The 17,448-nt window shown below is 43.4% G+C and overlaps 1 protein-coding gene across 8 annotated transcripts in view; it reads left to right on the plus strand.

Moving 5' to 3' along the window:
- ARHGAP12 (Rho GTPase activating protein 12) overlaps window positions 1-17,448 on the plus strand; it is a 399,139-nt gene that overhangs the window by 239,180 nt on the left and 142,511 nt on the right. For all 8 annotated transcript variants that reach the window (XM_078663344.1, XM_078663346.1, XM_078663345.1 and 5 more), the window contains 3 exons: window positions 5,619-5,693; window positions 10,631-10,692; window positions 16,775-16,859. In XM_078663344.1, coding sequence (XP_078519470.1) covers window positions 5,619-5,693; window positions 10,631-10,692; window positions 16,775-16,859 — 222 coding nt within the window. The remainder of the gene's footprint in view (window positions 1-5,618; window positions 5,694-10,630; window positions 10,693-16,774; window positions 16,860-17,448) is intronic.

The following is a 17,448-nucleotide window of genomic DNA, read 5'->3' on the forward strand; positions in this document are numbered from 1 at the left end:
CCACCCACCTCCTCTTTTATTTTCCATCATCTTCTGAGACATCTTAACATAGTATTCCTTGAGAGAAATGTTTTTCCCCCCCTAATTCCTAGTTTTAATATTTATGAGTTGGAGGGACTTTAAGGTTTTTAACTTCAAAAAGTGTATTTAATTATAAAGTTTAACTTGAAATACATCACTAATATTACATTGAATAAACTTCAAATGTAATATTTTTTAAATTAATTTACTAATTTAATATATTGAAATATTTAATTACTGTTACCTGAATCCTAAAACTTGTACTGCCCCTTTATGCTACCCTTCCCTGAACCCTATAAACTACTTGCAACCTCTTAACCCTTCCCTAACCTCAAAACCCTCTTACTATGCCTTAAACTTCCCTTCTCTGAAACCTATGAAACTTCACTACCTCTTAATACAACGCATCCCTGTAACCTAAAGACTTTTACTGCTCCTTAATGCTGCTTTTCCCTGAAACCTAAAAAATCCTTACTACCCCATATGCTATTCTACCCTAAAAACCCTGTGCTACCATTAATGCTACCCTTCCCTGAACCCTAAAAACCCCTTGTTACACCATAATGCTACCTTCCCCTGCATCCCAAGACTCCTTTGCTACCCCATAAATGTAACTCGATATGACTGTTAAAAACCTTTACTACCCCTTAATGCTAACCTTCCCACAACCCTTAAGATCTTTTTCTACTACTTCACTCTACCTTCCTCTGAAATGTACATCCCCCCCCTTCACTGTCCCTATCCCTGAACCCTAAAGGTTCTTGCTACCGTTATCACTAGCCTTCCTTGAATCTTACAGACTACTTCCTACCCCTTAATGCTGCCCTTCACGGAACTCTTAAAACCCCTTGCTACACGTTAACTCTACCTCTTCCCTGAGCCCAATAACCCCCTTAATGACATCCATTCTGAACCCTAAACTACCCCTTAATACTACCCTTCCTTGAACCCTAAAAACCCTGTAACTACCACTTAGGTTTGCCCATCCATGTACCTTAAAAAAAACTTACTACCTCTTGATAATATCCTTCTCTGAACCCTAAACGTCCCTTACAGCTCCTTAATGCTAGCCTTTTCTTAACCCCCAAACTCGTATCTGTAGTTGACATACATTTAGGGTTTCTGACCGATGTAAGAAAGCAGTGGGTGAGTTGAGGGATAAATACTGGGTAGAACTGGAAATCAAATTACTGATTTCTCCAGTCATTGCTCATTTCCAAGGTGACCCTCTGGTTCCCACATGCTATCCCTGTTATTTCTATCGACACTTCCTCCCAGTTATCAATGTCACTTATATCAGGATCTTTCTGAGGGGTGACTCGGTGATATCAGGAACTTTGTTATAAGGCCCTTTGTGACATTGAGCAGCACAGAAAAACGTACCGCTATGTAAGAGTTGGAAGAATGTGTTTAGGAGTTCTGCATTGGCCTCATTCTGCCCCAGAAGTGACAAAGCAGATCCTCATGTGAGCTCCAGCCCCTGTGTGCTGATGTCAGTTCCTTTCTTTCCTGCCTGCGAACGCTGATCTGGAGCTCTGCTCTTTTTTCATCAGTTGACTGTTTTTTCCCAATTGAAATCTAGCATGCAAGGGAACTTGGTCCCCACAGAAGACTATGGGCTTCACGCCATAACTGTAGGTAGTTGGCCAACACGAAGTGTGCCTTTTGGTGTTTAGGATTGGGGGCTGGACTTTAAGTTGTGCAAATAATGTGACGCCATGCACCGTTTGGTGATCTGGAACTGTGAAGCAAAGCTGTACGTCTCCAAACATTGAAAGAAGTCGCAGATCTTGCATAGATCCCAGCTGAGGTTGCTACAGGTCCTCTTCATGGTCAAAGTTGTCCGGTCCATTCAGTGAAGCCCTAACTGACACACTCATGGGCACTTTGTCTAGTCCTTGATCTTCCCTACTAGTCAAGACCAGTGTCCAGATGCCTTCGTGTCTGCTCCACCTTGCTGCGTTGCTGCCTCTCTGGCTTAATTTTGTTAAATTGGTTAGATTATTTTGCTAAATTCTGTTTACATTTGTACTGTTCCCCTCTGTTTAGCTCTCATTCACTTTGTTTGCGGTCTACTTGTTATAGTTTTGTATTGCATTCTTGCCCACTGTTTAGTCTTTTTTCATTTATCTTGTTCAGATTCTACCACCGTTTAGTTTAACTTTATATTGTAAGTTGTATGTTGCCTTGTATTTCCTGTTATTCCTCAGGCTTGCCCCTGGCGCAAGCTTGCTTTTCCTGCCGGCTTTTGTGGAGATGTGCAGGCACCCTATATGGATATGCCTTTTGATGGATCCTGCCTTTTAGGCAAAATGGCTGATTCTGCCCTTGAATACTTTTAGGAAAGTAAAGCCAAAGTACCACTCCTTGGGACTTTACACTGCTACCAGACAGTTTCATCATCCAGTTCGTTCCTCCATGTCACTCCAGAGGGTTGGCATTTAAACCATGCCAGGCCTCCCTACCCCCACTGCAGGCACCCTTGTCCTTTTCTGACTCCTTTCCAAACAGTCAGTGGCGTCTGGCACCTAGGGTGGTGAGGCCGGGGCACAAAAAAACAAAACAAAATTCACTTACCTCCGCAGCATGACGTTCTCTTCCCTCAGGTGAATACCGGGAAGCTCCTGATGCTGGGAACTGCACTACCCAATCCTGGCACTGCTTTCACAGCATGAAAGCAGCACCAGGATTGGCTAGAGCAACTCTTCCAGCGCTCTTAAGAGCACTGGAGGCCTGCGCTTTCTCTAACCCAGTTGTTTTAAGACAGCTGGGTTAGAGCACTTTAAAATGCGCATGTCTGGTTGGCTGTCCCAAGGCGGCCAGCCAAACATGCATATTTTAAAGCACACAGCTCCCTGCTGCTGCTGCCACTCAGCAGTGATGGCCGTGCCACGTCCTGACAGATTGGGATGGGTCGCTAAAAAATAAAACGGTACTAAACCAACTTTATTACTGTTTGATTTTTCATCATTGGGGCTTGTGGGGCGATGCTCCTCTGCTCAAATGGAGGAGCAGCCTCTGCAAACAGCTGCTTTTATGGGTGGTGTCTTGGGCATGGTGATTTTCAGGGCCTTTCCTCTACCACAAGTTTATAATATTTGGGCTATAATCCTGATGTTTCAGCCTTTGTCTCGGCGAGAGAAGTTCGTAAGCTTCTTGGCCTCATGCATTCTTGTAACCTCTTAGGCAGGTGGCATGTGCTGGCTCTGCAGTGCGATCGGAAGTCTCAGTGGGACCAATACCAGGGAAAGCTGTTTTATGGCATGACCAGTGACGGATAAAAGCAATTTTGTTAATCCAAAATTGAAGATGTTTGCAATGCTTGAAAGCCCTTTAAGCTAGGCAGTTGACATGTCGTGATGGCCACCCTTTCCTGGGGAAAGAGGATACCAATGAAGTACTTTAAAAAAAAAAGGCGAAAAATGTTAGATTACGTTGTTAGATATTTCGCAAAATCAGATTGATTTTAGGCAACTTTGAGAAATCGGACATTAGACACGAAAATATTACCAACAATGGTGATTTTAGGCTAAGTTTTCGACACCTGATAATGGTTTTGTTTTTATGCCCATAATTGAGTAATACACATAAATAGATTTGATGTTAGTATGTTGTTGTTCTGGACTTTGTCAAGGCTCTTAAGTCTATAAATCCCTCTCTCATTGGAAAGGTTTTCCGATGGATAGAACTGTGATAGCCTTGTTTGAATGTTTGGTGAGATGTGATATGGTCTATCAATAAATCCTTTATTCAATTATAAAAATATAATCATAAAAGTCATCTGTATAACAAATGTATAACAAAGATTTTAAAACATGAAAGAGTTACATACACACTTCACGTATTTTAAAAATAATACATCGTCTATTTGAATGTCCTGCTCGGGCAGCAATTGTGAAAACCACAATGCAGATCTACATCTCTTTAATTCGTTATTTCCAATAGCAGGAATTACAAATCTTTTAGAGAGGTGGTAATAAAATGTACAGAAGAACATAAACTGCAATTGAGATTGTGCAGATTCTTCGTTAGGTGGGCGTAGGCAGACTGACTCATTGCGATATTGCACAGAAGTTGACGAATGGTGCCTAGTCTGAATCTAGGAATTGCGGAAAGATCAGAGATAGGACTCTGTGAGGATAGTACATTGTCTTACAGTTCTAAAGACTGTCCAAAAGTCTACATTCCAGCCAGGAATTCTTTACCTAGTCTTATCTGGTTTCCCATTAATCCAGGGTTCAGGAATAAAGAAGGCCTTTCCAATTTATTTATCGCGTTTATATAGTGCAGCCACATAATTTTCAGATAGCTTCCACTTGCTGCCAGTCTAAGAAAACACTTTGAGTGTAGCATTGTGATTAATCCAAATAGAATCACAGAGTAAAAGGGGGACCAGTTTGATCGCAGTGCCTAAGTATGTTAAGTCAAGCTCCTTATGGCAGAAGTAGAGATGACCGACCAAGGTTAATGACAGTAGGCGGCAAAATCTGTTCTCCAATAAATGTAGGCCGACAGTTTTACTTTAGCACATAACATCAGCTCCAAATTTGGCAATAGGAACTCACTCAGCTCTATATAGTTCTTAGCTCGTGGCAGCTGGTTGGCTGCCTAGATTAGAGGCAAGATTGACTGCTGCACCGATTTATTGGCAGACCATATTGCTCCTTGCTGTAACACATGGTGACCAAGTCAACTGATTGTCAAATATTACTCCTAAATGGGCAATGCTGCCTAGAACAGTATTAATAATGGAAATATTCGGGCGACAGGGCATGACATAAGATTTGGTTAGAGTTTTATCAACTCCGAGATCATCCATAAAACTTTCAAAAACATTTACTAGCATTTTGAGACTGTTGGAAGCTTGTGCTAAAATAACACCATCAAAAGAATACAAAATCCCAACGTATTTGTTCTTGACTATATTATGTGCCCTATCCTACGGGAATATTAAAAATATTAAGAAAAAACACCTCCCCCACCAAATAGTGCCATGTTTCATCACTGGCGTTTCCTCTTACCCTGGTAGGACAGTAGTACCACTAGTATGGGCTCAACCGCTTTCGGGAGCTCTTAAATATTCATCTATATTTCCGGCAAGTTATGGAACTTTTAGTATCTTAATAAACCTGCCTCCCCTTTGTAACATAACCTGAGATTCCTCATGAAAATATTCATATTGCGCAAGAGATGCATACATACATGGGTTTACTTTTACTCTCTTGAGCAGTCCAAAAGTCTTTCCACCTGGTAGGATTTTAAAATGTTTTAAGAGAGGAACTTACATAAGAGGTCTGTAAACATTTGACAGACACCTCAACCGATTGATTGTATTAGATTAGGCCATCAGGTTTTTGTCATGGTCTGTTTGTGGGTTAGGGTTTTAAAACTATTTCCATTGGGCTCTATGTGAATGATATAGTGTAAGGAGTGTTTTTAAAGTAAGTTAGACAGACCGAGCACACACGTGTTCTAGATGTGTCCTTGCAATCTCCGTGGGAAAGGTTGATATATCCACATGGGCACCGGACACTTATGTGCATTTAATGGTACCTAAAATACATGCATTTGTTCAGAGCGTATTTTTGTCTTTTCAGGAATCGCCAACCTCTTCGAAGACTACTTTTCCAGAAAATGAAACCTCTCCTTCCTCGCCAAAGCATCACTCCACAGTAAAATCTTTGGTTCTTTTTTATTGTTGAGTTTTACCATAAACAAAATGCATCTGTCTCTTGAATCCTTTTGGTAGACTATGAAATGACTTTTCAAGTCGACTAGATACGTGGGTGGTTTCATATGAAGAAGTTTTCTAAAACATATTTTGGAAAAACAAAAACTCGCAAAACTGCTGAAAACTCTACCTTACATGAATATCTCTCTAAAAGTCCAACAACATGTTTACCTGTATTTTATTCCCAAATCCATTTAAACTCTCTTCCCAAATATTTTAGGATTGTGTTAATTTACTAGTCAAACTCCAACCTAACCACATATGGGGGTAGCTGCTTAATAGTGGAATAAGGTACAGTTCACTTTTTTTTTTTTTTTGAAAGGTCGCTATTTTGTTAATGCTATAATTTGTAGTCCTAGCTTTTTGTAAAATGTTTGTTCTATGTTTTTGCATGCTTCTTCTGGGTTTCAAATGGTAAATATGTGTGAGGTAAAAGGTTTGTAAAGTGGGGTGCTTTTAACATAATTAATCACAATTGCACTGGGCCTTTTTTCAAACTAGGTACCTTTAATAACAGGAAATTGTGCATGGATTACAAACAAAGAAGCAATCGTAGATAACCTTTATAACTCTCTGCAGTGTCTCCTCTCTGGTCCAAGTTCTGGTAGTTCCCAAATGCATAATATTAAAAGCAGAAAGGGTGGTAGGCTGGGGTGCGAATAACTGCCGCTTCACTACATTGCTTGGTTAGCATTTCTATCTAAACCTGTATTGAGGTTCCTTCCTTCTATTGTTTGCAAGCCTTTCCCATTTCTGATGTCCATTACTTCAATCAATCAATCAATCAATCAATCATGGGTTTGTTGAGCGCGACTACTCACCCGTAAGGGTCTCAAGGCGCTGGGGGAGGGGAGGTGCAGGTTACAGTCCATCAAGGAGGAGGTCTATCGAAGAGCAATGTTTTGAGGCTGCTAGTGAAGATGGGGAGTGATGTCTGTCTGACGTGGAGCGGTAGGGCGTTCCAGGCTCTGGCCACGAGGAAGGAGAAGGAGCGGCCTCCCGATCTGGACTTCCTGATGTGTGGGACCACGGCGTAGGAGAGCTGGGCTGATCATAGGGTCCTTTGGGGACCCTACGGGGACCTTTACTTCCCTCGTGCTACCCTCTGAATTTCTTTCTTTTCCCAACCACTTTTCAGTTAACTGCGATTGCAACACATGGATCTTCTAATGAGCTCACAGCAGTCTTTTAATCTTCGAAATTCCCATATTCCTTTTTCCTTTTTGAACTTCCACCACTTCGCTGTGCTTTGTAGCTGCTCATGCACATCGGATTTCTTGGCTGAAGTTCCTTGCTTCTTACTGGCTGCAGCCCCCTACTTCTGGCTGCAGCTTCTCTTGGACTGAGGCCTTTCCTTCTAGTCGAGGGCTGCTGATATTTTAATCACTTCTAGGCTGTTTAGAGGTTCATGGCACAGGTGAGGTGTAATTATTTTTCACCTTCTGCATTCTTCAGTCGTTCAGCAACAAGGAGTTGTGTTTTAGACTATTTCCTCCTCCCGTTCAGCTGTCTGAAAGATTTAAAACAGTTGACTGCCAATGCGCCTGTTGTGCTTTGATATTACACCAGAGCCAGTGTCCTTGGAAGATCATAAGGGCAAAGCCTTCATCCACAGACTTCAAGGGCAAAGGGCATAGGTTTGTTGTCCTTATACTACCAAACTCTCAGGGTCTCTAGTGATCCTACACAGAGAAAGCCCTACACCATTGCCAAAAAGTCAGAAGAGTGGGAACATGGGATAAATATACTGGAGTGACGACCACCAAAAAAGATCTGGATTAACAGATTAAGAGACCTAAATATCTGTGGACTGAGATTTTTTCTTCTTGTGTGACTAGGAGTATAGTTGCTTCTGGATTACCCTGATGCAATGTCTGAAGCCAACTGCAAGAGGGCTTTGATATTGAACTAGAAACCACACTTCTGCAGGCATGGAAAGAAGTATTATCTGTCTAAAGGCTTGGATCCTCTGTGAAGCATGGATACCATGTTTGTTTGCTATTCAAGTTCTTTTGAAGAGCTGTAGGAACAGCCTCACTTGGCATATGGGGGACTAGAGGTTCTAAATCATGCCATTGAGTACCACTGCCAGCCTGCTACCCACCAGCTATACACATAAGTAGGCACACACCATACATTCACCTGTACTTGTGCACACATTCACACATCTACACGGTCTTCTTTCCCCATGCCACCTACCAACTTGACTTCAGTAGCTCAGCAGTTTGCAGTAAGTTCTCTTCTGGTGTTAATAGCCTTGTGGTTCTAGGCTTCATCAGGAGCCAGAACATTGAGGGCTGTTGGCTCTAGCTTTGTGCCTTATGTGGCAATGAAAAGATGCAGCATGGACACTGGGAAACAGGGCTACAGGGAAAGGTAGGGGACTGACTTGCCATGTGGCAGCTGCAGATGGGTGGAGGCTGGCAGCAAAAGCCCAGGTAATCACACAGGTAGTAAATACTAGCTCATGCTCTGTTCCTCCCAGACAACACCCTCATTAACTGACTGTATGAAGGGGTGAACAAGGAGAGCAAGATGGAAGCCCTGGAGACTGGGCTCAACTTGCTTCAGGGCCAGCCAATTACTCGCCCTAAGCCTTGGAAAAAACCCTTTTTTTGGCAGCACCCTCCTGCACTAACTGCTATCTCAACCATGGATGTGCAGTTGCTCAGACAAGCACACAAATAGTTGATATGTGAGATTAGGACAGACCTGTGCATATCTTCTTTATCTGCTCTGCGGCTCTTCACATTTCAGACTTTAGTGGGCGAGCAGTACACAAGTCTGTTCATATTCTTTTCTGGGATTGGTTGAGCACTGCCAAAAATGTGTGCATTTGCCAGTAGTTCAGCTGTAAGGAAAAGAAGAGTACTGTTTCTGCTCTAGCGATTGAATGCCGAACTGCAGGCAATGCTTCGTTTTTAAGAGAATGAGTGCCAGTAGATCTTTTCAGAAGTCCCTGGGCAGCACTATTACCTGTAGCTGCACCAAATTCAAAGGTTGAATCTTCCTGAATCCACTGCAGGCCTCTTTAATCCGCTACCAGACAGTTACTGCCACCTTTAGATCACTTTTGCAGGTTCCTGCTTTCTCCCTTTGTGACAGGCTTTTCATCCTTCTGTTCTCCTTCTTTCCCGTTTGTGTTTTTCCTTCTCTTGCTCTCAGGAAATAACTAATGAGGAAAGAATTCTGCAAGTCCCCAGAAATGAGTGCCAGTTGCACCCAAGTTACGTTCTGCCTGTAGGTTCTAGTGTAGGTGAATCATACATGGACTCATCCTTGACTAAAAGGATTAAAAAAAAAATCTTTTTATTAACTTTGCTCAAGGCCTCATACAATACACAGCTGTGATCAAAAGACATACAGAAAATCAGCATTACATTGTACTTTTGAGGACAAACTGGTAGTGGAATGGGCTAATCACTACAATCCACACTATCCCACCCCAGCCCGCTCAGCCCGATATCTGCTCCAGGGGCCCCATACCTTCCTCCATTTCTTCACACATCCTGTTGACTTATAGATAGTCTCCTCTGCCCTCTGGCACCAATCCAGGTCCCTTATCCATTGATCCCACTGAGGGGGTGCCTGCGCCCCCCCTGTTACTGGCTATATTTCGTTTTGCCACCACGCAGCTGTTGCTAACCAAATCTCGTTATATCTGGACCAGTCCGTGGCTCCTTTGATCATTAGTAGTAACCACCTCGGATCCACCGGGACCGGCGATCCCACTACTGTCGTCATCGTTTGTGCTACTCTGGACCGAAAGGGCACTATATACTGGCATTCCCACAGTATGTGGAAAAAGGTACTCTCCCTCTGACAGCCCATCGCACACAAGGGAGACCGGATCCCCCCCAAGAGAACAGGTGGGTGCGCGGGTAGTAAACCTGATGCAAGATTTTTAGTTGCACAAGGCGGAACCTTATACGAATCGCAATTTCGCGGGGGCTTTGCAGGGCATCTTGCAAATCTTCATCCTGCAGGCTTCCGATGTCCCCCTCCCATCTTTCACGCAGGGTCGTCAGGGGGTCGGGCATGTTATTTATGAACTTGCGGTAGATGGTAGATGTGGGTTTCTCTGGGATTGGGTCAAGAAGGAGTTTGTCCTCTGAGGGAGAGTATTCTGGGAGTGAAGAGTCAGTGTAAATGTGTGATCGCAGGGCATGTGTAAGGCGCAGGTAGTGATAGTGTTGGGAGTCGTGCAGTTGGTATTCTTTTTTAAGGTATGCAAAGGATCTGGGAGCGCTCCCCTTCCATACATCGCCCAGGTAGTCAATCCCGATGAGCCTCCAACCCTTAAAGCCAGTTAGTCTCGACACCTCGGCTAACTGATCACCAAACCAGAGCGGCGTCCTGCCCGTTTGGGTGCCTGCCCATCCCAAGACTTTGTTAGCCTCCCTCCCTCCCTCCAGCACTACAGCACCAGCCTTAAAATAAAGTGACCTGTCCCCATTAGTATGACCTTTTTTGAGTCCTGCATGCAACTAGAAGAAGATCTACATTTAATATAGAGCATCCTAACAGGTATTAGTTTCCCTTCCTCATCCATTGCTTGATGAGCTGTGACATACATGATCAGTAGTGGCAGGACCTCTGTTAGTTAAGTCTCAGAGCCATAAATACAGAAGATAATCTAACATTGTAGGAAGCGGAGTTTGCAGAAGTTGCAAGGAATCATTCACTTCTGACGCATTTTGGAAGAGGAAGGAATAAGACATGGCATTTTATCTGAAAATTTCGACCTTGAGTGTGATGTTGCCGCACAGATTGGATGTTGGTTTGTTCAATGTTGTTCAGTCGATGCCTTGCTTCGCCTCTGTTGGAAGACTGAGAATTGGGGGCATTATGTCAAGATGTTCTTTGCTTTTTTTTCAGGATCACGAGAAGTACGGTGTATTAAATGTTACAAAAATTACAGAGAATGGGAAAAAGGTTAGGTAAGTCGAGCTTCAGATTAACTTGACTAATATTTAAGGATATCAAATATACTGTTACCCCATTTACTGGTTGTTTTTGAAAGTGTAAAGTTACGCTTGCTAGCAAATTACTTATGCTGATGGCAACAGGGAAAATGCATTTTTAGATTCAATCTTCAGATAAGTTTCATTTCCATGCATCTGTTTTTTTTATTTGGGGTGTTGCTCTAGTCATCCATGGTCCTGTCGGAGAAACATGTAATTAATTCTGGAAGCTAGTTGTAGACTAAATGCTTTTCGTTTTTGGTACACTGTTTATGACCATGATCTGAGTATCTATCTGTAATGTTTGACACATAACTCATGCTACATACTCTTGCCACTCACCCTTGCTCTCATGCAACCATTCATCCACGCACTGGCTCATGCTTGCATTCTACCACGCACCCATTCATAGAAAAAAAACCTAAACAAGCAGATACACATTAAATTAAAAAACTAAAGCGTGGCTGACGTGCTTGGAATAAAGAATAGGTTAAAAGCCAAACAGAAGTGGGTGGCTGCCTTAGAATAGCATTGTGCTTAGTGTGTCATTGTTTAAAGTTTCAGCATGGCCACATGTTTGGAAACAATGTGTCTGCCAATTTGAAACAGTAAAACAATAGTACACTATAGACAATGACATTCCGAGGTAGCCACTTGGTTTAAAAGCAGTGAATGTGCATTATATTTTTTCCCAATCAGTTTTTATTAGCATTTGAAAAAGTTCATGTGTGTCACTGTTCACTGTAGGATGAGTACATAGTATCACCTACAGATTAATGAGGGATATGGCTTAATAGCATGGCAGCTTTTAGAAGCATAAGAGGTAATGTAGGCATCTACAAAGGACCAGTAGTGTTAAAATGTATAAACAAGTAATCTATATCTGCTGCAGACTTGATCAAATCTAGGAAAAAGGGAGGCGACAGTTTAGATGTTGTGACTGCGTACTTTTAACTTCAAAAAAGGAAACTAAAACATTGGTCAGGAATCAAGTAGGGATAGAAACAATGAGTATTAGGCACATCTTCGGAATAGCGAGGATTACAGATAGCGGAGGGGCTGGCTAGAATAGCTGATATACCAGTGTGGGGCAATGTCTTTGTATGGAAGGAGGTAGAAGGAATTATTATTTTGATGTGGTTGGTGTCCGTGATGAAATTCACTGGGAAGTTAGATAGAGACTAATAACGTCATCACTTGTCTCAAGGCCAGGGTATGACCACTGCAGGAGCCCTGGATCAATTGAGTCACTGGGGATCAAAAGAAGACTTAGAGAAATCAATGGCTGTAGTGTGGCATTTTTTAATTACTCTTTAAAACGTTCAAACGGGGCATCCCAGACCTTGCAATACAACGTTGACAAAAGCTGCTACTTTCTGGCAGGCAACTTGAAGTGAGCCTCAAAGGGTGGGGCCTTCTTTTGTCTTTCCATTTGGACATAGGATCTTATGTCCAGCCAACCTCTCCTACCCTTGGACCGACAAGCATCCACCTTGAAGACTTTGCACTTAGTAGTTGGGGAGAAGGTGGAACCCTCAATTTTCCCAAAAGTATTCTTGCATTGTTTCTAGGAGTGTGCCTAGGAAGGCCGTGGCTTCCAGGATAGCAGTTAGTAATTGCCAGGAGGGAATGCTGGATGGGCTGTGCCCCAGACCAGGTTTGACCTTAGTGGATTATGGTTGAAGACGTTCCTACCCAGGTGGTCCACTAAGGATAACATTGGGAAGAGCAGACTATCCAGTCTAGTCACACATACAAGTCTTGCGGCAAGGAGTAAAGGGAGTAGAGCCTAACACCTAGATTATGGTGTCTCCAGACCTCTATCAGAGACCATTAGGTAAGCCATTGCAATGGGGGCCGTAGCATTGTATCTTGTGTGCTCCTGTGGAAGGGGAGGGTGTGGCCTATCTAGTACAATGTCTAAGACCAGAAGTCCCCACCGAGGATCCATGTAACGTGGACCCATTTTGGTAGTCGCTCCATTAGGCGTGTAAGGATATGTAAGGAAAAGGTTCAGTTCTGTATTTGGAGCATAGTTACTACCTAGTAGTACTGGCACTCTGTCCAACATTCACTTCACCAGAACTAATCTACCCTCCTGGTCTGCTGTAATCAAGTGAGCAGTGAAGGGTTTCCTTGCAGTTGTGCTATGCTCAATTGGGTCGTGGAGGAATCTTTGGGTTCTACCCCATCTTTTCCCAAAGAAGAACTGAAACCACTACATGGCAGAGGAATGTCTAATTCCATCTTTGTCGCCATAATGAATATGATTCAAGACAGGGCGCAAATGGCCAGCCATCCACAAAAAAGCAGAATAACTGTTATATTGAAGGGCTGGAGTTCACTGTAAAATAGGTAATGTCACAGGAGCGCTGTGCTGATCTGTGTCATAATGAGTCAAGGAGCAGTTTGTGCGCATAAACAAGGTGAATCCAACAATACTTTGTGCTAGCAAAAGCAGACCAAACCAAAAGCACTTATTAATGCTGATCCCAAACTGCTATAAGCATCAAAAAGACGAGCGGTGTATAATTGTGTCCTTTGCGTGACAGGTAGGTGCGCTTCAGAAATCAGCCTGAATATCTAAAAAGAGATATCATGTGAAGCACGTTGCCCTGGAAACCTAGTCTGCTGCTAAAATGACTTCTCTGCGGGTGTTCGCACGACTAGCTTAAAACTTGTTTAAGTCCCTACGGTGCGCATGTGAGAGGCAGCGGCACTGAACCGCTTTCATTAAATACCTGCAGTGCCCCGTAGATGGATGTAAGGAGCATGAAACTCTCTTTGGTGGCAAACTTCACATGGAACTCCTCTCACCATGACGGGCCATTTGTGGAATATCGCTGATGAAAGCGGGACCAAAGAAAACAGCCAAAACAGGTTGGATGTGTGTGATGAGTTTCGCTCTTTGCAATATGCAATAAGCGGTAAACACACACACTCACACTCACACTCACACTCACACTCACACTCACACTCTCTCACTCTCACTCTCTCTCTCACACTCTGTGGGCTTTTATTTCCGATATGCAACACACCCATGACTGGGAGCATCTGTCACCTCTGAGCCTCTCCTACAACTGAATGTCCTTGCAGAGAGCCTCGCATTTGCTGTTCTACTTCCCTAGCATGGAATCATGGTCAAATAACATAGCACTAACATTGCATTACAAGGCCTCGTGTGGCCATACGTTGAAATTAAAGGTCCCATTAGGCCACAAGACTACTTACTGCAGGATTCCAGGATTGCATCTTGCTCGTCTGTGCTTGTTGTAGGGGGGTCAGGTGCAGAGAGGCCATCGCCATCTTCCAACGGTTGGGTGCCAGGCTTAGTCTTTATTGATCTGCCCATGGCGATCAAGGCCACTGTTAAAGCTGGTTGTGACGTGGTCTGTGTGGTAAGTACAGGCTGACTGAATAAAGGATTACTAGCAGGAGGAGAGACACAATAGTGAAAGGAAGAACTGCAGTCAGCCCGGGCTGGACCTGCTTGCATCTCTTTTTGTGTAAGAAAATAAGGGGAAGCAGTATGAACAGTCTGACTTGGCAAGGCGTTTGATGGTGTGGCCCAGCAACCACGAGAGCACTGGTGGATAGGACAGATTGTGCTCGTCTCCACGGTGGAACAGCAGTGCCATCGGATGAGATCAGTTTTTTTTGTTACTTCGACTGAATCAGGCTGGGGAAATCCTTAGTACCTCCAGGGCTTGGATTGTGGACATCGTGGGTTTTCTCACTGGATTTCATATCAGTTGTGAGGCTTAGGGCAGGAGAAGATTGGGCCACAATTATTTGAAAGGTCTCATAAACTGAGCTAGATCGACATTATTCTGGCCTGGTGCCACCTACCACACGCGCTAACAGCGTAGCTGGCGTCTTGGACATTAATAGCTAATTTGCATAAGGGGTTGCTGTCTCTTTTTGGGGTGAAAATAAGAAGTGGGGTCCAAGCACCAGTCATTAGTCAATAGCTTGCACTGTGTGAGCCCATGAGTCCTTGGGAAAATATGCCATGACCTGCTGTTATTTGAATTGATTCTGATGGCTTGAAGAGTAATGTGTGGCTCAGGTTACTGTCCTACTAGACACGGGTCATGGCCACCTCGCCAAGAAAGTAGGAAGGAGCTCTGGGACCGGCAGCTTGATGAAGGTATCAAGGTATGGGGCCTCCATGGAGGGCTAATGACCATGGAATAGGGAGGCATCCCCGTTTTCACAACCCCTCACTGGTTCTCACTGCTCCTGCTTGTTGTCACCTCCTGCAGAAGATGGGCGGATAGGAGCTGGTCACTTGGCTCATCCGCTCAGAATGTCTTCTTCGGGACGATGGGAGCCAAGTTAGTCCATTCACACGTTGTCAGCGGGAGGGGCTTACTATGCATCCGCTAGTCTCAGAAGGCACTTTCAAGGGATGTTTGCATTCTCCTTGAGCTCTAACCACCAGGCCCATTCAGGGGCTGACCTTGCTCACCTCTTCTTCGAGACAGGTGGTGGGCAGGTAGGCATTGCCGGTCAGGAAGCCATTAAGACGCCCCCCACAAAGTCCCCCATTTGTGTACAGAAGTTCCCTGCCAAACCACACTGCTACAGGAATGAGGATGGCAATGGATGAGGTAGATAACTGGTGCACCAGCCGGTAGCCCCACCAATGGTGCACCCTGCCTCTTGGCCATGCCCTCGCTTGGGCATTCATTATGCTGTGGTGCACTGCAGATTAATGTGCAGCAAGCAGCCTATCCGCACTCTTTGCGGTACTGCCAAACAATCATAAACAATTACAAATAAATAAAAAAGGAGAAAAAAGAAACTGAAGGGATTCTATAAAAGAGCTAAATGGAAATTAAGGTACAGGCCTACAAGCATAGGCACTGAAGCACACATTTCCAGGCGGATGTGTGTGTTATCAGGTGAAACGCTGTCACTCAGAGGGCAGCACAGCCAGTGGCTAAAGTGGGCTGATCCATTACCCCTTGCTATATATCTTTGTGTGGAAGCAGAATGAGAATGACACTCAAACAGACCTGTAGCTAAAAACGGCGGCCCATACCCACTCTATGTATGATCTGTATGTATGTATTTTTATTTCAAGAGCCTGGTAGACCGTTACACATGCCAAGCCAGATTAAAAAAAATACTTTAATACACATGTAGCCCAATACTATACATTCTATTACAAATATGTATCAACACCTTGCACAACTGGGTGCAGCAAGGATTATCAGTTCAAGTCCTATGCCTCCAGGTTTCATCAAATGAAGGAACCAACATAAAAAACCCTACCTATACAATAACCCGTGAAATTCCATGTAACAATGTTCCTGTCTACACATTTTGCCACATCGCAATACCAATTCACCCTTAAAGGCCTCTTGGTGTTAACACATGATTTTTCTATAAACAAATCAAGCTGTTTTTGTCTTCCATTACTTTCCATATTAGACATGTTAGACTTTTGGCATCGAATTTAAATTTTCCCAATGAACCAATCAGTCCTACATCATTGATCAATTGCTTGTTATTGAGCATAATGTATGCAATTCGAGCAGCCCTTTTAAGGGAAAGCACCTTTTTTGCCACATGAAATATGAAGGAAGGTCAACATGGGGGCAGAGCCAAACCGATCTCTCACTACTGCTTCTTCAAGCTTTCTATATCATGTTCACAAAAGGCCTGGCGACAGCTCCCCTGTCAAATCACACATCTTGTGTGTGGTCTAAGCTACTGTGTTGGAACGTTTGAGGCCAGGAATATGTGCCACAACCTCTAAAGTGTTTGTATTTAAAATATTAGCTCAACTATGTGCTTTGCAACCTGCTATCCAAATATCTGGAACTTTTAGAATCAAAACATGGTGTATTTCACTTGTGTTTTGTCCTTTTTAAAGCCAAAACACAGCATCTTGTCAAAGGGATAGTAATTCATTTATTGTATCAATGGTATAGCAGGTGCAGTAGGACTGAGGCCTAGGAGGGTGAGGGGCCCATTGCAACCTAAGTTTTAATTGTGTTTTTTTACTACATCACTTGTAATTGAATGTAACTTGCAATGTGTATTCTAGGAAGAACTGGACCTCTTCATGGACAGTGTTACAAGGCTCATCTTTACTGTTTCCTAAAACACAAGGGAGTGGTGGAACTGCTTGGGTAAGCATTTTAGTCGTTGTAGAATATACATGTGCCTGTGATTTTAGCAGACTGTAGTAATAACTATAGTTTGTCGCCAGGTGTTTTAACCTGGACTTTCACTCCCAACCACCCCGTCCCCCCCCTTCCCCCCCCCTTCCCCCCCCCCCCCCCCACCCCCTTCGCCCATGTTTTGCTGCTAGTAGTAGAACTTTTTAAAAATCTCTTTAGAGCCATGTGGTTCTGGTCCCATTGTTTTTCCAGCATTTCAGAAAGTGTATAATTATTCCCAATTATTCTTTCTCTTTATCATTCCATTTAAATGGGGTGGAATTTATGTACAGGAAATTGAGAGGTTGCGGATCACGTGTCCACCACCATTAAATATAACCATTTTTATAAGGACATAATTTAAAAGAGCACTAAGAAAATAGAGGGGGCAGGTAATAATAGTTTATAGATTTGACTGGCATGTACATTTATAGGACAAAATACACAGAAGCAGGATGGCACCATATAAAATTAACATACCGAACATGCAGCATTAGAGTGAGAATTAAGAAGTTGTACACATTGGCTGTGCCAAATGTTATGTACAATTGCTATACTT

This window comes from Lissotriton helveticus, chromosome 10, assembly GCF_964261635.1.
Source record: "Lissotriton helveticus chromosome 10, aLisHel1.1, whole genome shotgun sequence".
NCBI lineage: Eukaryota > Metazoa > Chordata > Amphibia > Caudata > Salamandridae > Lissotriton > Lissotriton helveticus.